The sequence below is a fragment of the Ruditapes philippinarum genome, unplaced genomic scaffold, assembly GCF_026571515.1.
Source record: "Ruditapes philippinarum isolate M1 unplaced genomic scaffold, ASM2657151v2 ctg1464_1_1_1_1, whole genome shotgun sequence".
Classification (NCBI taxonomy): domain Eukaryota; kingdom Metazoa; phylum Mollusca; class Bivalvia; order Venerida; family Veneridae; genus Ruditapes; species Ruditapes philippinarum.
The window spans coordinates 315,980-340,209 of NW_026859675.1; the positions used below are offsets into that span (position 1 = coordinate 315,980).

A 24,230-nucleotide genomic window follows, 5' to 3' on the forward strand; every position below is an offset into this window, starting at 1 on the left:
GAAATGACAAAGGATAGATATATATAAATATAATAAAAACCTTTTTAAAAAAAACCTCCTCTGAAATGACAGAGGCTAGAGGTAAGATATTTGGCAATGAAACATTAGGTAGTTGATCTCTACCTGGTTTGTTCAAATTATAGCCCTAGGATCAAAATTGGCCCTGTCTAGGAGGTGGAGGGGTCATTTATTTTTCTAATATATTGTAAAAACTTGATAAATCTTCTCCTGAAATGACAAAGGCTGGAGATTAGTATTTGGCATAAAACATTGGGTAGTGGACCTCTATTCAAGTCATTTAAATTATGCTTCTTGTGTTGATTGGCCCTGCCCTGGGAGTCGTAGATATTCATTATGTACATGTAGTAAATTCTTATATGAAAATTATCTTTGGACGCTTCAAACGCTAGAGCTTATATATTTGGCGTGAAACATTGTGGACCTCTACAAAGATTGTTCAAATTATGGCCCTAGGGTCAAAATAAATTACTCCAATAGCAACCATTGACTTTCCATAGCAACAGATGACTCCCATAGCATCTGTTTGCTTTCCATAACAACCATTGACTTCCATAGCAACCAGTGACTTCATTGCAGCTATTGACTTTCCATAGCAACCGGTGACTTCCATAGCAAACATTAATTTTCCATAGTAACAAGTGAATCTACCATTGAATTTCATAGCAGCCACTAACTTTCAAGGAAACCATAGATTTTGTACAGCTACCAGTGACTTCTTTAGAAAGTATTGTATTCCCCAAGAAATAGCATCCAGTATTGTTTTTACTTTTCAGATACACATATGAACTTTGTGATATCAGTTTAAAATTTTGATTTTATATCTGCTTTTGTTAATAGTTTACAATATTACTTGTTATTATTCAGGTGGGCAATATTAGGGTCATCATGGCCGCTTGATTAAATTATTCTGTAATGTCCACCCTGAAGTAACCTAAGATCATTATTACTTTTCAGCTGTATTTGTATGGTAAAAATACAAGGAGTGTTACCTTTAACGATTTTATAAACAGAGAACTTATTCTGTTCTCAAATGCTGATTTGGAGAGATCTATTCCTTCCATGGTTGATGGTTTGAAGCCAGGTCAGAGGAAAGTATTGTTTACCTGCATAAAGAGAAACTTTACAAATCGTGAGATAAAGGTTGCTCAGCTTGCTGGGTCAGTAGCTGAGTTATCTGCCTATCATCATGGTGAGGTGAGTACATAATGTCATGTAAATAATGAGAATAAGTGTGAGCTTGAGAGGTCAGGGAGACATGTTTGTTTCATTTCATGTTCAATTTATTAGTATATTGTATTGATCATAGATTTTAGTTTAAATACAACAAATCAAACTTGAATTTAGCTTGCTATAAACATCTGAACACAGGTCATATAAACAAAAACTGTTTATTACAGACATCCTTAATGAGCACAATTATTGGGTTGGCACAGAACTTTGTGGGCAGCAACAACTTGAATCTGCTTCAACCTATTGGTCAGTTTGGAACGAGATTACATGGTGGTAAGGATGCGTCCAGTCCCAGATACATCTTTACTATGCTAAGGTGGGTAAAGAAAAACCTTCTTAGTTTTTTGTTATCTGCAGATGAGTTGCCAATTTTGAATGTCTAATCCGCTTACTTAAAAATTGTCAAGTAATCCAGATTTTTTTTTTTTACCTCACTGGAGTGTACTTTAAGAACTATTATGCCTCAGCAATGCTTTTATTTTTGTTTCTCAAAAGTTTTTTTTATTTTTGGTGTTTACCTGTGCCTCATACTTCTTCGGTACTTAACTGTTCAACATAGACAACAAAAGTTAGAAGAATAAAATTCGTGAAAATATGTTGAATATTGTAGCAAAGACATGTCAATTACATCATAGTTTATTCCATTTAACGTTTGCATGTAAACTATTATGTACAAAACGTGGCAATTAACACCTATCTGCTACCAAGTGAGTAAAGTTGTGTTCTCATATTTCCAAGGCAATTACATTTGAATAGTTTATAAAGCAAAAACAATAGTAATCTTGATTTTTTAGTACACCTATACCTAGCCCCGTTTGAAAGTGGGGATTTTCTCTATGGTATTTATCAAATATCTCAATGGTTGTTTAACAAAAACAATTGTCTAAAAAGGTATAAAAAGTAAAATGGTGAAATAATTTACTTTGCTCTTAATCTGAAAAAGATAAAAAGTTTTCTTAGTTGTATATGTAGCATTTCGATAAAAATACAATAATTAAGTAAAAGTAAAACTACTGGCATGTGCATGAGGTCTAGGAGGCACTTGAGTCTGTTTATGCCTAATACCTTGGAATTATGGGTACCACAAAAATATAAGGCACCAGTATACTTTTATAGTTTCCAAAAATTTGCCCATTGGCCAAGTACCTGAATAATCACTTTCTTCTGTTCTGTTTTGGCAATTAGTTCTGTTACAGTGAATTAGTATTTTGTATAGAAGTCAGAATACCATTTTGTTTACATTTTGCTACTTTTATGATAAATTATGTCACAACTTTCTTCAGGTAACAAGCATCTAATATGCTGTAAGACCATTACATAAAAGTAATGAAGTGCATGTTTGCCCTTTCTAAAGAAGTAAAAATTTATTCGTTGCTGAGGCATAATGTGCCTTTAAGTAAGATATTGTGATTGTCATTGTTGTCAGCATTAGATTTGGTGAGAACTTCTGTCTAATGGAAATTTGTCCATGACAATTAATCTAGGCCATTAAGTCTGATTGTCCTTTTTCTCTCGCCACTTATCAGAAATCATGTAGAATTAGTATTCTGTCACTTTCTGAGAAATCTGTAGAGTTATCCAGAAATGCCTTTGGTGGTGGACCAAACGCCAAGATATAAAACAAGGTGTTTAAATTATCATGTTATGTCCATTTCACAAGGACATTTATTAATTTTTCTCTGGAATGGTTGCACTCAGGTGAGTGATTTAGGGTCATCATTGCTCACTTTTTCTGCCAAGATGATGCTGCAAAGATAGTAATATAATTTCTTTACTCTTGTACATTTGAGATTTCTATGATTAAAACTTACTTTGAAGGAAATTAATATCATGTTATGAGACTTATGTGTTGTTGATGTTTGTATTTTAGCCCTTTAACCAAACTACTGTTCCATGTAAATGACGAACCTCTTCTGAACTTCCTGTATGATGACAATCTAAGGATTGAACCTGAGTGGTATTGTCCCATCATTCCAATGGTTCTTATCAATGGTGCTGAGGGAATAGGTACTGGCTGGAGTACAAAGATACCAAATTACGATGTCCGTGAAATAGTTGCCAACATAAAACGTATGATAGATGGAGAGGAGCCTGAGACAATGGTATGAAACATAACCTATATGAGTCGCGTCACGACAAAACCAACATAGTGCATTTGCGACCAGCATGGATCCAGACCAGCCTGCGCATCGCTTACCAGCCCTATTACAAGTAGAGAAGCTGATAGCAAACAGCATTGATCCTGATCAGACTGCGCGGACGCGCAGGCTGGTCTGGATCCATGCTGGTCCCAAACGCACTTCGTTGGTTTTGTCGTGATGTGGCACATATCATTATAATATCATACTATCAGCATAGTTCTATTTAAAGTGTTCTTTAATGATTTGATAAGACATGTATAAATGAATCATACAAGAAAAGTTGCTTTTTATATTGAAATATCTACAGCAACAAGGTCGGATGGGTATTGATTATTAAAATGTAATATGCTTGCCATAAGCTCAAGAACTCAAAAGGTCACAAAAACTGCCAAAGACTTAGCTACTTTTTCTATGTTAAAGCAATATGATTGGTTTTTAACACCTCCGGGGATAGTTGTTGTTATGTTCATACTGTAGAAATTTAGGTCCCTTTCTACATATTTGAATCAGTTAAAGGATTCATTATTCTTGAATCATCGGGACATGCAGAACTCAGATTTCAGAAGTCCCATGTAAGGTAAAAGTCACATCAAGGTGAAATGTGTAAGCATTGTATGTCTGCTCTTTATCTCTTGAGAAAAAAAGAAGCTGAAAAGGTAAGATTGATATGTGGATGAATTATATTTATTTCATTAACATGTTGTGCAGAACACACATTTCAGATGCCCAACTTCAAAAGTTTAAGATTATTGTTCCAAGGTCAAAGACATGAGTCAGAGAATCTAAATTTCAGACACTTCTTTAAGGTCAAGGTTACTGTTAAGCACAGTCATAATTGTTTGTGACCATCACCTGAATTAAAAGATATTAAAGGATATTCTAAAACGTCCTTTACTCATACTAATTTTATACCCGCCACATAATGTGCAGGGAACTATACTGGTCGCGTTGGTCGGTCAGGAAGTCCGTCTGTCTTCATCTTTTCCACTCTATAAATCCTATAACCCTTTAAATTATTTTCTTCAAACCTTGTTTAAATGTTCACCCAAACAAGGTTATGTACAAAATTCAGACACCACTATGCAGGGTCAAGTTCACCCTTGAAGGTCAAGTTCACCCTTGAAGGTCACAGTCAAATCTCTAACAATAATTTCAAGTCTGCTCTACAAATTCTATATCCCTTGAAGGATTTTCTTTAAACTTTGCTGAAAAGTTCACCTGAACAATGGTCACCCCTCAAACATTTGTCTTCACTATTTGATTTTTATAAACTTTTCAAATGACTTTTTAAACTGAAATGTTTTCAAAAATGACGATAAATTTCACTTCATAATATCCTGTGACATGTAGATCAGATGGGGGTATTTATCACTCCTTTGGCAGCTCTAGTTATGTTATGCTCTTTATTGATTTAAATTCTCAAAAAGGAAGTCCTTAAAATGCATTTTAGAGGAAATGATTAAAGTGTTTGTGTTGTTGTTTTTCAGTTACCATCCTACAAGAATTTCAAAGGTTCTATTTATCAGTTAATTGACAACAAGTATGTAGTGAATGGCGAGGTGTCAATAATTGATGATCAGACTGTTGAGATAACAGAACTTCCAGTAAGGAAATGGACCCAGGATTACAAGGAAGATGTTATAGAGTCTATGGCCAATTCTACAGAAAAAACACCACAGCTTATCACGTAAACTTATCTATTCACAGATCTAAAATTGAGCTTTGCTATAAAATTTGTGGTGGATGGGGCAATATAGGAATATATAGGACCCTTGTCCATGTATGTTAGAGTGTATGTGTTTAAAAAGGTATATATAAAGTCCAAAAGTCAGTGTCACAACAGGTTATTGAACTTGCGTTTATTTTTTATGAATTCAAAAGTGCTGTTAGAGTTCCCGTATGGGCAGGTGATCTTGACATGCAAGAACCAGGTCAAGGTCACAGCAAGGGATTTTAACTTTATTTAGTGCAAATGCCATATTCATGTACTTTGAAAAGGTGTTTCAGTTAGTGTCTGGTCCATAGTTTGTGCATACATAATGGGATTCCAGTGTAAACTGGGATAATTGACCACTATAAAGGAAAGTGTGTCATGAGGAAAACCCAGGTCTCTAGCTCAAAGGTCAAGGTCATGGCAAGGGAGGGATTGAACTTTGCCTTTTGTCATTTAGTTTATATGCTGCTGGAGATTGTGTCCCCTATATATTACTGGGATTATCCTGTCCAATTTATAACTTTGTAAATACTAGATGGATTGTCAAAATATTTGTCATATAATGTCCACCACTGTCAGATTGTGTCTTACGCAAGACTCATATCAGCAACTTCATGGTCATTTTTTTGGAGGTCAAAGCCAAAGTTACATCCTATTTGCCTTATAACTCTGTCATTACTTGGTGGATTGTCAAATTACTTGGCATATGTATTTATTCTGGTTAGACATGTCTGCAATTTAAAGGTCAATGTCGGACAAATTGTGTTTGTCCGCTATCCTTTAAGGTTTATAAAATTGTTTATTCCTTGATGTATTATCAAAATATTTGGTAGATGGCTTCACTCGCGTCAAAGGTGTGTCTTACACAATACCCAGATCAAGCTAAAATGTCATTCTGTGGAGCATTTGTTTCCTATGAACACATTTCTGGTTTATTGTTCATTAATTTGGCTCTACAACTTGGAAATGTTTTGGATTTTGTTTTGTTTTTTAAATATGAGATGCAAGCCACTTTAAAGAAGTACACTTTTTATAAAGTTATAAGTATCGATATATTGTACATGTCTGATTTATTTACAAGTCTGATGTACATTGTTGTACATGTGTTTTGTTTCAGAGATTACAAGGAATATCACACTGATACAACAGTGAAGTTTGTTGTGAAAATGACATCACAGAATCTTGCAAAGGCAGAAGAACAAGGATTGCATAAAGTGTTCAAATTACAAAACACTATAACAAGTAATTCAATGGTATGCTTCAGAGATTTTTATGAATGTTGGGCAATATATATGTGAATGATAAATATCTTGTTTTATTATACCCCCTGCAAACAAAGTTTGAAGGTTGGTATACAACATAGTGTTCACACAAGTTTTTTTCCATACATGATGTTTGTACCAAAATGACAAATGATATAGAAACATCTGCAAACTCCTCTTTTCTCCATCTTTCTCTTTATTATTTTCTATCAATTGCATACATGTATTTGTATTTTATTTTTTTCTTCATTTTCCTTCTTTATAGGGTTTAATTAAAATTATGATAAGCCATGTATTATATGAACATATTGCTTTTGTTAAAGGAGAGGACTACCATGAGCTATTATAGCTCTCTGTCCAATTCCTTTCTGCTTAAATTGTAAATTATTAACATGTATATATTACCTTGAATAAAAATATGTTTAAACCAAGGTTGGTATACTGGAGTCTGCTTGTCCTATGGCCATATGTCTGCACTTGTGAAAGCAACTCCTACACTACATTCCTCACTAAGTAATTAGATATGCATGTGAAAAACATTTGAATTCCTCTTCTTCACACAGAAGTTTTATTTAATTTTGTTTTTCTGCAAAATTTAATGTGTTTGTTGTGCAATCAGGACATATGTTAGTTATTTCTAGAGGCCAGATAATTTTGTAAAGTAAATGTTAAAAGGGATTTCCTTGTTTGTTTCATGTTCATACCTGTGTTTTTATACAAAGGATTATTATACTAAGAAAATGTTAGAAGACAATATGTTGTGTAAGCCCAAGTCACTAAGGACATCCATCATAATCAGCAATGTTGTGTTCACTGTTGTTTTGTTTTATCGATTTTATTGAATAATACACATCACACATATACTTAACTTCATTTGCATACGCTACTGGTTTGGGATTTAAAGTGTTTCACACATGCATTGGGTTTTGATTGGTGACAATTGGTGATCGCATGAGACGGGGTTCTATGAAAACACAAACACTTGACAGGTAAAAGTGGTCGCTTGATGAAAAGTTTGATCACAATAAATTAATTAGTATCGATGAGAATTAAAACTGGTCACTACAGATAAAAGTCGCTTAATGCACATGGTTGCATGGGCAAGTTAGACTGTATTAATTCTAAGTAGCTAAAATTAAATAATGATAAAATATGTACTGTTTCATGATTCAGTTTTTTTTTAAAAAAAAAACAAAGTGTTATCATGACCCATATAATTCTTTTGCACATGAATTATTTTAATGGTTATTTTAGGTGCTATTTGATAGAAATGGATGTATCAAAAAGTACAACAGTGTAGAGGAAATTTTACGTGAGTTTTTTGAAGTTCGATCAGAGATGTATAGAAAGAGGAAAGCCTATCTAGAGGGAATGTTAGCTGCAGAATCCCTTAAGTTTGATAACATTGCTCGCTTTATCATGGAGAAAATAGAGGGCACTGTTACCATTGGTAAGCTTAAATAATTTATGTCAATTCATAATGAGAAAATAGAGGGTACTGTTGTATAATTATATCTAACCGAACTATACCTTCAAGTTTCTACCCCTTGGAGAAAATTTGTTACTCATAGTTGGATATCAAACAGTCCTGCTATCTAATATAAACAATAACTCATGCCCACTTTAATAATGTCACTCGTGTCTACTATAATGTTAAAAATGCAGTTGTATGACATAAGAAAGCAACAACCAATTTATTCTCAACTCTTTATTTACCAGATTTATATTTCATCTGGAAGTAGTTGTAATGACCAAACATTAAGGTGACAAGTATGGGGGTTAGAGGGATGATTGAAGTTTTTATCCTGGCATGCTGATTAAGTTTCAAAATCTACTGAACTTGGTTTGGTTGTAGTATATCATTAATGCAAGAAGTCTGTTACTGTTGTTTTGAATCATGGATAAATTAAGAAAATATTTGAATACTGAACATTGCAGAAAACAAGAAAAAGAAGGACTTGGTTGATTTGTTGGTTAGAAGGGGTTATGACTCTGATCCTGTTAAAGCTTGGAAAGATGCCCAGAACAAAGGAAAGGTAATCAGTAGGAATGGCTTTATATCTTTAGATTTTAATCCCCTGCCTTACAGTGATGTGGGGTGAGGGGGTTGTAGAAATGGCCTGTCAGTCTTGTCTATCCATACATGTCTGTCTGTCCAGGCATTGATGATTGATTAAAAGCAACTCTCAGTTTATATTTGATAATGAATGATGAAAATGGGCTGATGAAAATACTGTGTGAATATTGAAATACTCAAAAAAAATTTACCTGCCTCTCTTTGTCAATAGCAGGAAAGTCTTCACATATACTATTGAAACTGGCTTTTAACAAAAGAATTATTTTTCTATTTAAACAAGGAGAAAATATAAACTTTTTAAGGGTAAATGGTGCCAAATTTTGCGAAAATAAAGCAGCATATTTCAGAACATTAATTTTAAAATGAATTCTTCAAATAAACATTCTTGTGTCCCACAATTTAATATGTTTTATAAATTGAATATATTTATGACATTTTGCATCAGAAGAAGGAGGTAGTTGTGAGTATAAGCATGGTTCATTTTAATTTGTGATTTTTTGTGTTAGTATTGCTATATGTGGCTCCTTATTGTGATAATTTTTTATAGCCATCTTGGAAGCTGAAATAGAGAAACATTTACTTTCTTTAAGTAAAATGAATGCAGTAATATTATAAAAGTTAAAAGCTATATAGGATAAACATCAGTTTCCAGCTACAGATATTGAAATATACGAGTTCAGCCATAGTGTGTCACTAGATGTTTGATAAATTGTTTAAAGATTTATTATATCAATACATAGATCAAAGGCTGCTTCTTCGTGGTAAATAAACAGTCAGAATGTCTGTATTGTTTAAGGGTGCATGGTTATAGTCAAAAACTGAGACCGTTGTAAATTTTATAGAAAGAGTGTCATTTAACCATGGCTGAAAAACCAATATGTAATAATGTGTTGGTGTTGTCAGTGTATCTGTTAGAGAAAGATTTCTACATCAACATTTGATAGTGGCAGGAATTAATGAATAAGCCATGTTTACCACAACATTACATTACTGCAACATCCTTGTGTGTGAAACAATTTATCAGAATTACTTCAAACTAGGATTCTGGCATCATGACATGGACTCCATACAATTATTTTAGTAATGGTGTTTCCCTCTCATTTTTTTGATCAAGTTGTGAGAGAACCTGCCAGGAAATGAAATACTCATAACACTGGTGTCATTATTTTATATAAACAGACAAATATATGCATCTAGTTTGACTATTAGAAGAGAAATGAGGTAGCCTAATTCATTTGATGTTAGAAAACATTTGATAATAAGGTCTTGCTTGTAACTTACTATATTAACCACTAAAGATATTGACTTTACACTACAGGTGGAGTACATATTCAATATTCTAACACTCACGTGATTTTGTCACTATAGACAAAGAAGGACAAAAACTGGTGTTAAACGGACAATAAACACCGGTTAGGGACTACTTGAATATGCGCTGTTATGTTTTCACCCTCGATTGTATAGTTTACAAAGCATTTTAAAGCAACAATAAAAAGCATTTTTATTTATATTTTCAGTTCTTAAAATGTTTTCTTTTCAAACCATACCGAAATAATATCTCACATACACTAACGCCACCTATTAGATCCATGTCAGTTAATAAATATTTTGACAAAACGGCGCCAACCGTAAGCAGCGTAATGACGTCATCCTAAGTAAACAACTCATTTATAAACAAGCTGACGTTATTTCATACATACAAGAATGATAAATGGGGTACTGATGTAAACACAATACGACGTAAGTTTTTATTGTTGAAAACTTGATAAATTACGTTTTTTTTCTTATTATTTCTTTTGTTTAATAATTTCTATAACTTCGCAACAGTAGGGTGCGGAAATCGAACAGCGTTATACGAAAATCGGCACCGGAAGTTATTTCCGCTTGAAAAATAACATAAGTGATTTTCCTTATTTCATCGTGTTAGAATCGAAATAACATCGGCCTGAGAGGTGTATATCGGCTATTTAACACCGGTTTTGTCGTTTTGATGCGACAAAATTAACCACTCAGGCCTACGGCCTTCGTGGTCAATTCATACGCATCAAAACTCCAAACCGGTGTTAAATAGCCGATATACACCTCTCAGGCCGATGTTATTTCTTAAATTTCATTTTTATGTATGATTAAATGATAAATGTCATGCAATACTTTAATACATTTAGTTTGAAATTATGTTTGGTGAAATAATTAAAGGCTGAAATATGTTAAAATGTTTACAGATGATAGATGATGATCTATACAACGAGAAGGAGGAGGAGGAAGAATCTGGTCCAGATTTTAACTATATACTTAATATGCCACTTTGGTGTCTAACTAAAGAACGTAAAGATGAACTATGTGGTAAACGAGATGCCAAGGCAAAGGAACTGTCAGATCTTCGTAGAAAGACACCTACAGATCTATGGAGAGATGATTTAGAAGAGTTCTTACAAGAGTTAGATGTATGTTTATCTTATAGTTTGTTTCTTGAACTTACAGTTATTGAAGTGTAATGCAAGGTTTTACATTTAAAACATTAGCTGTGGTTTGATGTCAAAATTTTGATGGCTCATAGAATTAGTATTTATATATAACTTTACATCTTCTGACTATTTTTGTTCTTATAAACTGCCTTTGTGACTTTCTTACTTTAACTGCCTCTTCTCAACTTTAATATTCAAGCCTGTGAAACTTTGGTGAAATATTTACATCTTAAAGTGATATTTTATGATAACCTTCAAGTTTTTGCTAATACATTGAATTTTGTTTAAACAGAAAGTTGAGCAACAAGAGAGAGATGATGATTTTGGAGTTATTGAAAACAAGAAAGCTGGAAAGAGCAAAAAGCCTAAAAAGATAGTGGAAGAAGTGAAACCATCTCCTATAGGACGACGTATAGAACCACGCTTTGATTCTATAAAGAAGAAGGCTGAAGGGACAAAACGTAGTAAAGTAAATAATTTTGATTGCCTGTTTTACTTTCTGAGATGAGTAAATGAGACAGAATAAAATCAACAAAATATAGTATGGAAAAAAAAACTTGGCCATTGTTTAATGCTTTTTCAAATTTTTTAGTTTTTAGCTCACCTGAGCATATGCTCAGGGTCACTCTTTGTCCGTCGTACGTTGTCCATTCACACTTTTAAAACGACATCTCCTCTGAAACCATAAGGCAGATCATATTGAAACTTCACAGGGATGTTCCTTGTGTGAAGCCTTAACAAAGTTGTTCAAAGAATTTAATTCCATGCAGAACTCTGGTTGCCATGGCAACCGAAAGAAAAAACTTTACATATCTTCTTTTAAAAAACCCTAAGAGCTAGAGCTTAGATATTTGATATGAAACATCTTCTAGTGAGTGTCTACCAAGTTTGTTCAAATAAAAGCCCTGGGGTCAAAATTGGCCCCGCCTCAGGGGGTCATTGATTTTCCCTATATGCATATAGTAAAAACTTAAAAAATCTTCTTTTAAAGAACTCAAAGAGCTAGAGCTAAGATATTTAGCATGAAACATGTTCTAATGGGTGTCTACCAAGTTTGTTCAAATAAAAGCCCTGGGGTCAAAATTGACCCCGCCCCAGGGGGTCATTGATTTTCCCTATATGCATATAGTAAAAACTTAAAAAATCTTCTTTTAAAGAACTCAAAGAGCTAGAGCTAAGATATTTAGCATGAAACATGTTCTAATGGGTGTCTACCAAGTTTGTTTAAATAAAAGCCCTTGGGTCAAAATTGGCCCAGCCCCGGGGGTCATTCATTTTCTTTATATGTGTATAACAAAAACTTAAAAAAATCTTCTTTGAAAAAACCCAAATAGCTAGAGTTTAGATATTAAGCATGAAACATCTTCTAGTGAGTGTCTACAAAGTTTGTTCAAATAAAAGCTCTGGGGTCATAATTGGCCCCGTCCCGGGGGTCATTGATTTTCCTTATATGTGTATAGCAAAAACTTAAAAATCTTCTTTGAAAAAAACCCAAATAGGTAGAGTTTAAATATTAAGCATGAAACATCTTCTAGTAAGTGTCTACAAATTTTGTTCAGATAAAAGCCCTGGGGTCAAAACTGGCCCCGCCCCAGGGGTGTCATTGTTTTTAACTATATGTGTATAGTAAAAACTTAAACTTAAAAATCTTCTTTTAAAAAACCCAATGAGTTAGAGCTAAGATGTTTAGCATGAATCATCTTCTTATGGGTGTTCAAATAAAAGCCCTTGGGTTAAAATTGGCCCTGCCTTTTGGGGGGGGGGGGGAGATCGTTGTTTTTCATTATATGTGTGTAGTAAAAACTTAACATTGTGAAACATCTCCTAATGGGTGACTCTTCCGAGTCTGTTCAAATAAAAGCCCTGGGGTTTAAACTGGCCCAGCTCCGGGGGCCTATATACAGGTGAGCGACCTCAGGGCCATCATGGCCCTCTTGTTTTTTTTTCTTTTGGAAAAAAAACAAAAAAAACCCAAAAAAGTTGATTTTCTTTAATATGGGAAGGAAAACAAAAGATAGTGATATTATTTTGTATCGATGCTCATTACATATAAGGTCATGTTAAATTTAATCCTATCTTATCAGGTATCACATAGTATTTTGTTTTTCTTTTTAATAAGAATGATATGTTGTGACACTTACAAAAATATGAATAACCTAAGTTTTAAAGTGAATTAGTCCATAATGGAAGTCCTGAAATACCATAGATAATTTAGATTGATAGTATTAAACATTACAACAAACCATAAAATATTTTAAGTTGTTAGTGATGATCTGATATTACATATCTATATATAAGAAAGCAGACATTCAATTGTTTTAGAACAAACTAATATATTAATAATATAAATGTTTATACTAAATCACTCTTCAACATTTTTTCAAAGAATTATCTTATATGAATATATATTTATGATATATTTCTTTTGTTTTTATCAATATCTGAAATAATTATGAAAATACTCTTATTAGAGACCAGTTCACTGTAAATTGAAACACATAAAAATAAATGAGAGCTTTCTTTTCATATTTTTTTTTCAAGAACATCACAAAATTATAGGAATATATTATTTAATAGTAATGCAATATTAGAATCAATCGGTGTAAGTGATATTAAGTTGATGTTTAAGTTTTATTGATTTTGTATTTTAGGAGAAAAAGGAAGCTAAGAATGGCAACATACTTGACTTTATGAAAATGGAAGATGAGGAAAGCAATGAACCTCTATCTTTAGCTGATAGACTTAAACTCAAAGGAAGCCCTGTTGATGTCATCAAGGGAGGTAAAGAAACTAAAGTGGCAGCTCAGAAAAAAGAACCAAAAGGTATACTTTCAAAAGTGATAAATATAATAGGAAATATTTGTAATTAGTGTTATATATTAGGGAAGATTGATCATATGTTGCTTGGTATGTACAGTTTACCTTAAATTAAGCTTTCTCACATGATCTATCAGAAATGTTCAGAATTTGTTGCTTTCAATACATATTTGATCATGAATGTTGTGTATATGCATATTATATGTAACTACTGCAATTAGGACTGCCATTTAAGTTCAGTGGTGACATTGCTAATTAAGAAAATTGGTTATTACACCATTACTAATGAAAGAGATTTGGAGTAAAAGATGAACAGGCATCTTTAAATATTGATATATATCATCAATATTCAACATTCTATAGCTAATTAGAGGTTATTATATGGCCATTATAGTGGTGGACATTGCTGTCATCGATGGAAAATTTTGTATCGATATATAGAGTGACAAATATCGACGCTATAGATATATCAACTTTCACAGTAGATTCAATGAAAAACATTCAAATATGTGTTATAAATTGGGATCATGGTGTTATGCATGCTTACACATTACAAATACTACAAACTAACAGAAAGTTGTTTTTTTTCTGTTATTTTTGTCGCTGACAATTGAAAACCGAGTTTAAAAGTTCAAGATAGCCAAGAAAACTGGGAAAAAGTGACTTCTCTTATTAGGCAAAATGGAGAGGTATATTCACTACCAGAAATTAATAAATTTTAGCTGGTATTGATATTTGAAAGTGTGTATCAATATTTAATCGGATGATGAATATTGATGATATATCAGTATTTCGATATTCAATGACAGCCCTAGTGAACAATATCTTAAATTTTCTTATACTAAATTATTTTTAATTTTAACATCTTTGTTAACATCTTTGTTAATGCCGATTCACATGTTAAGATGACGTGAAAGAAAACAGTGAGTTGTTAATTAGTTGGCCTACAAATATATCAAATTTTACACCTCACATATATAATGACAGCAGAGATAAACAGTAATGAATGATTAAAAATTTAATAAATAATTGTAAAAATATCTCTGGACATAGTGTTACTTAACTGTGTACAATATTGTAAATCTAACAGCAATGTCTGACTTATTCTTAAACATTATGGGGGGAATCTAAAATCCTTCATTTCACTGCTTTTAACAGGTAACATATTTCACAGATACTGTCAATTGAAATGGGAAAAAGATATCATAATCTCTGTATTAAATCATCAAACTTAATTGTAGAAGAAATAGAATCTATGATTACTTGATATAACACCTATTGTGGATCATATTTTTATTAAACAGCTCCTAGACAGAAGAAATCATCCGCATCACCCAAAAAGAAAGGTGGCAAGAAGCGTAATCCGTGGTCTGATGATTCAGCTGATGAAATCAGTGATGTATCAGATGATGATATGGATGGAAGCTTCCTCGGAACTGTCATACCTAGAGATGGACCAAGAAGGGCTGCAGGTATCTGATTTTATACTTCGGTTATGTTAGCTCTTTCAATTTTTAGCCCACCTGTCACAAAGTGACAGGGAGAGCTTTTGTGATCGCTTTTCGTCCGTCGTCCGTCCGTCCTTAAACTTTTACTTTAAATGACATCTCCTCATAAACCACTAAGCCAATTTCATCCAAACTTCACAGGAATGTTACTTTGGTGGTCACCTTTAAAAATTGTTCAAAGAATTTAATTCCATGCAGAACTCTGGTTGCCATGGCAACCGAAAGAAAAAACTTTAAATATCTTCTTTTAAAAAACCCAAAGAGCTAGAGCTTAGATATTTGGCATGAAACATCTTCTAGTGAGTGTCTACCAAGTTTGTTCAAATAAAAGCCCTGGGGTAGGTCATTGTTTTTCATTATATGTGTGTAGTAAAAACTTAACATCATGAAACATCTTCTAATGGGTGTCTTCCAAGTTTGTTCAAATAAAAGCCCTGAGGTTTAAACTGGCCCCGCTCCGGGGGCCTATATACAGGTGAGCGACCTCGGGGCCATCATGCCCTCTTGTTTAAAACTGGCAAATGTTCGCCCTCCAGATTCTTTAAAGGGCAAATGTCTGCCCTTTCAAAACATGAGTTTCTGCCACAATGAAATAAGATGGCAAATGCCTTAGAATCTGTTAGAGCTGTCATTGATTCAGTGCAAAGCATATCAACGATATATCGATATCAGATGACTAAAATCAACGATACACCGATATATCGATAATAACCTATAATTACTTGTCTGTCATTCACTTTCATACCTGTTTAAATGATTTCAGTTAAAAACATGTTCTGTACAGTGTATTGTCCACTGCATAATTTTTTTCTAGACAATATTTTTTGTCACCATTGCTTTGAAATATTTCCACTATATAACAAAAGAATAATATTAGACACAAATATTTGCTTCTGTATATGTTTTGGGTGAATTTTTATAATTTCTAGACATTTAATTAATTAATCAAAAGTATCGATTTTTTAAAATGTGTATCGATTATTGATCGGCAAAAAAATATCAACGATACATCGATATTGTCTCTATCGATGACAGTTCTAGAATCTGTTCTTTTTGATACATGTCTGTCTTTTTATCCCAACCATACAAAGTTTAATTAGAGCTGCCCTTCTAAGCTTCGAATATATCTTTATATATAATTGATTTTCCCCCATTGTTTTGTCTGCTGGGTCCATAATTCAATTAGTCAAACATGAAGTTTCTTCTGAGAGCACTTGTTGATCATACCATTGTACTTTCAGCTAAGCAGGTGAAGTACAATTTTGAAGCTGAAGATGAGATAGAAAGTGATGGAGAAGGAAGTGTTGTAGATAATTTAGCTGTAGTTGAGGATCAGCCAGCTGTTGTTTCTGATGTAAGTGATGGTGACTCCGACTTTGAGGCGCCGGTTGAGAAATCTAAGCCAGCAAACCAGTAAGTTCTATTATTCTGCAGTTTCAGGCCTCATTAGATTAGATCAAGTTTTTTAAGAAATGAATTTAGTTGACCCCTGGCAATACAATATTTTCTTGATGGATTATTACAAACTTTAGTTGAAAATTTAAATATTTTTAAGCTATGACCGTAAAAAAATGGCCTTGAAATTAGTTCTAAATTGATGTGGTAGTCCTGTTTAGGGGCCTTAATGACCATGTTTATGAATAATGTACGACAAACAAAATAATTTCGTTTTTTTTATAAAATGGGGCTTAAATAATGTACTTATTAATGACTTCTTTTCATTGAAACTTACTACGTTGATACAATACAAAGTGGAGATATGCATAGTATCTTTGTCAATGAGACCATTAGTTAAAGTTGTGATTCTCGTACATGATCCTTGCAAAAATGCCAAACTACAGTTGTTGTGTATTATGAGGATATTCAACACTTATGCTGTATGATATTCATCACTTTATAGGAAGAAAGCAATGGTTATAGAATCTGACTCAGATGATGATGACAACACTAATACGGTTAATTCCAGCAAGGAAGATAAAGATGATGAATGGCTAAGAATTACTGGACAACTTCCAGACAAATCTTCACAATCAACAAGTAAATCATTTTGATTGTAAAGTAACTGTACAATAACTGGTTAAAACCCTGTAAATAAAGACAAAGTATTGCTTACTAACCAGCTTGTTGTGTAGAATTGTTCAATGAATAGATTCATGAATAACTGTATATTACAATATATTCATGTTTAGCTGCCAATATTAAGTTTTCATTGTGAGCTTCATCTTTGATAGAAGTTACTGAAAGTCTGTCCATTCTTGATTTGTTTGTGTCATTTCCCAAACCATGGCTTAATAATAGACAAGATTTTATAGGAATACACTTTTATGGAGGTCATTTTCACTGTCTATATTTCCACAATATACAGCATATATATTAGTGAGTTTATTGGTTAACTCATTTTATGGTTTTATATGATAACTCCTAAAAGAGATGACCAATTTAGTAATTTTGGAATATACAGGTTATCTTCAATTAACATTTTTTGTAAAAAGGAGTTAGTTTTAATGTTGTAATGTTTTTGCAAATTCTCAAATGACTTTAAAAATGCTAAGTGTATATTTAATTATTGTAGCATAAGGAATGTTGGTAGTTCTACCCAGCTAACATCTAACCAAAGATAACTATCATCGATTTTAAATGAAATTTTGACCTTTGTGAACTTAAAGAATTCTTCAGTCAATATCAAAGACTCATAACACTGTCATGTTGTTGGTTTTTTGGGATGAAATCTTCCTCTTTGTATGTTGCTACAGTATCCATTCTGGTCATAGTGTATCAAGCAATGAGAAAAGTTAAGGCTGTTGTTCAGTTTCCATGTATTTAACAGATATTATGATTTGTTATTTGTTTAGACTCTGAGCCAATGTTTGATGATAGTGATGTGGAAGAAGTGGCTCAACCTAAAGAAGAACTTTTTAAACCTGTCAAATCACTGAAAGCTGATAAAAAACCAGCTGCCAAAAAACCAGCTGCTGAGAAAAAGCCACGTGCTCCAGCCAAAAGCAAAACACAAAAGAAAGGTTGGTAATGATAGCCATGATTTGTGGAAACTTGCATGGCTTGTGTTTTTGTTTTTAATTACATATTGTATACATTTATATTTCAGAGTTTAGATGTTCTATAAATATAATGCTGTCTTAATAAATGATAATTATATATTTCAATTTAATCTTTCCGGGCTTATCTGAATCAGGCCAGTGTTCATAAAGAAAAATCAAGATGAAATCACTGGTTTTAATAATCCAGATTTTGTTTCCAATTTTTATTGGCTGACACATTTTATATTTATTTTGTATATTACATCATCAATATTCCCCTTAAGTGCCCAAATGTCTTTGGTAGATACATGTATATTAATAGCCATTTTACATTGGCAAATGTAGATGTAGAAAACAACTAACTATATAGAAAATTTGCAGGACAGCCCAAATGTAAAAGCTTAGTTATTGTTGCCATGGCTGGGAATTTTGTATGATGATATATTTGAATCTTACTAAAAAAAACACTTTGTCTTTGTTTGCCCTACCTCTCAAATAGATTCAAAACAGCCTGGTATCTCAGCTGCTTTTTCCCAGAGTTCAACAGCAGCAAAATCAAAGAAAGTTGTAACTATATCAGATTCTGATGATGATTCTACTTCACACAAAGGTAGTTAGTTCTTGCTGCATGCACATATACACTTCTTTGTTTGTGTAGTTTATTTTACTGATGCAGGGATAGATGAAAGCTTCATATGTTGTCCACATGAAGGATACTTTATGCTGCTAAGGTTCTATGATGGTTTATCATTAATATATTGTTTTGCTTCAATCAATAAGAAAATTTTGAAAAATAAAAAATGATTAATCTTTTGTTATTCCTCAAGGTTAGACCAAGTGTTTATTCTTGTAAAAGTGACATCAGGGAGCATTGGTCTTAAAGAGATTGATGGTATCTGTTTGTAATCTAAATAGATATAAACTATATATGAGAGGCTGATGATATTGCATGTTTTCTGTTGTATTTAGACATATAAACAAACTTTTCCGCCTTTCTTTAGCTAGGAAACATTTCAAATTACAGTTTGTCTTCAATATCATTGGAGCCATTGCAGTTAGTAACAATAAACATTACAATGTATCTTTCTGTGCCGTTTTTAAAAAGAATTATTTCTTGAATTTACCATATTTTTGTAGTGGCACATTGTATATGAAATAGTAATATCTTTTTACACATTATTTCAATTGAAATTAGTATGGTTCCCTTATAAGAATATAGTATCTGCTGTACTTCATCTGTGTTACACTTCTTTCTTGTAAGCCGAACATGTACTTTTTTATCCTTCAGAGCCAAAGGAAAAGAAAGCTGCACCTAAAAAGAAAAAGAAGAATCCTTGGTCTAGTGATGAAAGTGAAGATGAAAAGCCAAAAAAGGCTGCAGTCAAGAAACGAACAAATGTTGATCTCTCAGATAGTGATGGAGAAAGTGCTCCTAAAAAAAGTAAAACTACTAAAAAGGTAAAACAATAACTGCTATATAAAAATGGAATCTGGTCTTTAAAACCCTGCTTAAAATAGCAGTGTTATATTTTGTTCCAAAATATTGTATGTTACAACTGTTAAGGGTATCAACCATAAGACAGGGCATTTTTTGCCAAAATTGTGAATGGGCCTGTTCATTTTGTGAAAAAAGCGCGATATGTCATAAAATTTTAAATGACATAATATAATTTGCCAATGAAATTATGAAACCAGAAATGATGAAGCTTGATAATAATTTCTGACCAGTGTAAAATCTGCTTTTAGCTGGTACTTCAATCTGGTAAACATGCACAAATACCATATAACTTGATTAAAACTATTTACATGTTTGCAATAGGCAAAAATCAAGTTTTACCTCAAGGTAAACAATGAAATTTGAAGACTAAGTCCCGAAATTTTATAAAATCTCTTTTGAAATTGTGAATTTTTTTCCGTCGCTTTGTGAAAAAAAAAGTGCAATTTTGAATTGTAAAGGGGCCTGTTATCGGCCCCTGTTATAGAAGGAAAAGATGCCCTGTAAGATAATTGAAACAACAAATGTTAACTGTTTAAATCACAAGATACAGCTTTATAACCTTTAATTCTTACACTGTATACATAATGAATTTACTCAAGTAGCTTTACTTCTATTATACTCAAGTCCATCATAACAAAAGGGAAAAAAGCTTGAAATATCTTTATATCAATGAAAAGAAAGACAAGAAATTGAGCTTAAGATATTAAAAGGAATAAAGGATAGGTACATTGTCATGTATAATATTGGGGGATAAATAAGTGATAACTACATGTATTATGTTTAAAGGGATATTCAGGCAAAGTAATGACAAAAATATTAAAATGATCTTATGTACTCAAATCACGCTAAAATGGTTCTTGAAGCATGAATTTCTGTTTAAATTCTAAATATTTTGGGTTTGAAGCGTAAATATATCTATATATGTTGAACAAAATTTAGACCCGAATAGAATCACCAAATACTTTAAAAACAAGTCACATGACTTGAACAACCCTTGAAGTTACAATAACAGATATTATGGATATTGTATGATTGAAACAAGTCTTAAGTCATACATTTGACATGTTCTTTAACGTTTCCAGAGTTCACTTTGACAACTATTTTGAAATCCTAGCGCTCTAACCTGACCCACGCAGGTCAAGTTAGGAAACCACCATTTTATTCTTTATATGGAGAAAAGTTTTGTTCCTATGACTGTCTAATATATTCAATTTGAGGGCATTAACAGAATAATGACTCAAAAACTCAAAACTAAGAAATGAAAAATTTGCCTGTGTCTCCCTTTAAACCCTACATGTATAATGTTTGAAAGGATATCCTTAAATCATAAAGGAGAAGTCTTTTAAGTTCAAATATGGTATTACAGGGCCGGCAAAATCTGATTTTGACTTACTTGTCCGCTTTTATGTGAAGCATCATTTAACTTGTCCGTATGATATTTACATAGTTTATTCTTGAAAATTTTCACATGTCCGTACAGGCTGTGGGACAACCTGGGCAATACGGACAATTGATTTTGCAGGCCCTGACTGGTATCTGATAGTCCATAAATTAATCTCTGATGAATTTAAAATATTTATTAATTTGATTCTGAGAACAATCATCTAGTAACTGGAGTAAAGGAAACAGTACTTATTAAAGGAACACCACTTAGGTCCAAAATGCCTAAAAACATAAAATTTGAATTTCTGACATCAATGGATCACTTTAAACAGAAATATATTTAAAACATAATTAAACCATTAATTGAAAGTTGATTTTTTGTGCTATGTTTGTATGATTTGAGTGAAAGTGAACGCTTTTCATTTTTGGGTAGTTTTTCACAATTAGAATAATAATTATAAGAAAACGGAGTGAGTGAATGATCTGAAATTTTGCACACTAGTAACTGGGCTAGACCTTCATCAAATGGGACATTAATCTCAGAAATTCATGTCCAGTCTCGTCATGTCATAAAATCTTAGTGGAGTCTCTATAACACTGGTGTTAAAATGATTGTGTGTTATATTTCAGAAGAAGAAATATACTAGTGATGAGAGTTTTAGTGCCTCAGATCAAGACAATGATTTTGTCTCTACAGCTACTACAGCACGGGGTGGTGGACGTGCTCGTGCTAATGTTAAATATAACTTTGGAGAGGATTCTGAGGAGGAGGACTTTTGATATACTGTTGTCTGACAACTGCTAGCACTACAGCAGATTATATGGAGTAAATGTGTAAATAGTGAACATATAAAAGGAAGTATGAGATATAAAGTATGTTGATTAGAGGAGACAATAATCAGGGATGATCAGATCATCACATCGTAGACATGAACAGTCATTTCATCTTGTCTCAATCACTTTAACAACTACATGATGCTGAACAAGAAGGCTGTGTGAAGTTTTTAACTATATACTTATGCTAATCATTTGTATAGGGTTTTTTCTTTCGACAAAAGAATTGATAATGAAAATGTTGTAAATATTTTAATGCAACAGTGTTTAGTAAAACAGTTTGGTACTTTTTTCTTGCTTCATGAGGATGTATCTCAAATAAAGGAGCCAGGCTTCTGGAACTTAAATTTTTTTATCACTGTATATATTTATATTAATTTTTAGTCTTTGTCAAATTAAGTTCCATCAGAAGACACTTTCATTTCTTTTGAACTCTTCAAGGTTTTATTTATAGAGTTTCTTCTTTTATATTATTTGTTTAGAAAATTCAAACAAAAGATTCGAACAAATGGTACATATATAATTTAAAAACAACTGGGCAGTATCATCAGCACCATTAATATATATGTATCATAATATGAAGGTTTGAATTAGAATTGATTTGATTACTGTATTGAGCTTTAACACCACCAATCTAGGATGCTGTTATTCTGTTTAGGTTTGGGGGTTTTGTCAAACAAAACTGCAAATTAAAACAAAGATAATAAATTTCTGATGCCTTTTAAGATAATTTGATTTTCCTGTCAAAAAGTAAACTAGCCAATATCGTGGGTACTTATGCTTAGACCTCTATCTAGAGGCTTAGTTTGGCTAGCTGTGGATGTTTGTTTCCCTTATTATTTCAATGGATACTGGTGATTTAAGGATCATAACCTCTTATTTACTAAAGTGCTTCAAGATTATTTGTTGTCGGCCAAAAATTACTAAAACATTTTCACTTAACCGGACAGGTTCACGTTCCTTAGGTGGTCCTCTGCAAATATCGTAAATTAGGCTGAGACCTTTAAAAAATCTTATGGTCAAAAACTGCAAGGCAAACTGTAGATTTGGTTTGTAGCTTTGCCTACTGGTCTTTCAGAAAAGTCGTAGTAGTGGGGCCAAAATTCAAAATTGTTCTTCCTGATATACTAGTACCAGATATATCTCAAACTAGAAAGCAAAGAGCTTGGATAGTTAGCCATTACAAAACTTATAAATTTATTTTATTCTTGCACCTTGACCGGTCATTAAACTAGAAAGGTGGTACATGACATTTTCTAGTGGGCCTATAGAGCATGTTTGTGGACATGCCCTAAGGAAGTATTTACACAAAGTTCAGAAATAATGTAGGTTTGATCAAACTTGCCTGTTTGTAAATAATCATAAATGTTATTCATTGTATATGCCATATGATAGTCATCACTAATGATTTACTAACAAAAAAACTAAAAAAGCAACTGCTTTAATACAGCCTAGAGCAAAATGAGAACCGATACTGTATTTAAGATTTATATATTATATATTATACCCTTTCTTCTGAAACTATATGCCTTATATTTTTTAGATGATCTTTAAGTAAAAAAGTATTCATTTTCTGTAACAACTGACACAGATCATAATAAATGTTGTATGACATATTTGGTTTGTTTTAATAAATTTCCTACCTGTCATGCATGATAAATGCTGGGTTCGCATTTTGTTCAAGACTACACGGGCAACCCAGTCTCGATGTTTTATCCCCCAACATGATTATGGCAAGGGGGGCATATAGTGTAATCCCCGTCCGTCCGTGAGTGCAGGTGTTTGAAACCACCTTTTCGGTCTAGCATCAATCACGGGATTTGGGCACAAATTTTAAACATGATGAGACTCGTGCCAAGACCTGAACCCTTTAGCAGTCGGATAATCTTGTCTGGCCCAGAACCAGTTAAAAGTGTAGAGCATTACGAATTTTGTTATTCTAGCAATTGTGATAACCAGTGCTTTACTCTGACAATAAAAAATAATTATTTATGTGAAAATCTATTAATTTGTTCTGTACAAACTAAATTGGGAAATTTTAGCTCTGTCTCCTTGTGAATATTTAAAAACAGTTCTAATCAATATTTATTTCTTCTCTTACTTGAAAGGTCTTTTATTTCAAATAAGATCATGAAATACCAACTATGCAGCTGTCATGACATCTTTATTCATAGTCGTCTTTTTTCCAAAAATGAATCAAATCCATAAATATGTAAAGTTATGATAGTTTAAGCATTTAAAT

General features: G+C 32.6%; 1 protein-coding gene across 5 annotated transcripts in view; it reads left to right on the forward strand.

The window, feature by feature from the left end:
- The window catches only part of LOC132757478 (DNA topoisomerase 2-alpha-like), a 39,502-nt gene extending 15,900 nt beyond the window's left edge, over positions 1 to 23,602 (forward strand). For 3 of the 5 annotated variants that reach the window (XM_060748763.1, XM_060748760.1, XM_060748762.1), the window contains exons 16-33: positions 976 to 1,215; positions 1,419 to 1,567; positions 3,122 to 3,353; positions 4,880 to 5,079; positions 6,224 to 6,359; positions 7,623 to 7,818; positions 8,307 to 8,404; positions 8,891 to 8,905; positions 10,668 to 10,889; positions 11,203 to 11,379; positions 13,562 to 13,733; positions 15,032 to 15,199; positions 16,477 to 16,648; positions 17,136 to 17,272; positions 18,088 to 18,255; positions 18,773 to 18,883; positions 19,562 to 19,731; positions 21,785 to 23,602. In XM_060748763.1, the coding sequence (XP_060604746.1) occupies positions 976 to 1,215; positions 1,419 to 1,567; positions 3,122 to 3,353; positions 4,880 to 5,079; positions 6,224 to 6,359; positions 7,623 to 7,818; positions 8,307 to 8,404; positions 8,891 to 8,905; positions 10,668 to 10,889; positions 11,203 to 11,379; positions 13,562 to 13,733; positions 15,032 to 15,199; positions 16,477 to 16,648; positions 17,136 to 17,272; positions 18,088 to 18,255; positions 18,773 to 18,883; positions 19,562 to 19,731; positions 21,785 to 21,934 (2,913 nt within the window). In that variant the 3' untranslated portion in view covers positions 21,935 to 23,602. The remainder of the gene's footprint in view (positions 1 to 975; positions 1,216 to 1,418; positions 1,568 to 3,121; positions 3,354 to 4,879; positions 5,080 to 6,223; positions 6,360 to 7,622; positions 7,819 to 8,306; positions 8,405 to 8,890; positions 8,906 to 10,667; positions 10,890 to 11,202; positions 11,380 to 13,561; positions 13,734 to 15,031; positions 15,200 to 16,476; positions 16,649 to 17,135; positions 17,273 to 18,087; positions 18,256 to 18,772; positions 18,884 to 19,561; positions 19,732 to 21,784) is intronic. The other 2 variants (XM_060748764.1, XM_060748761.1) reach the window with 2 other exon arrangements.
- Positions 23,603 to 24,230: the final 628 nt, after the last annotated feature.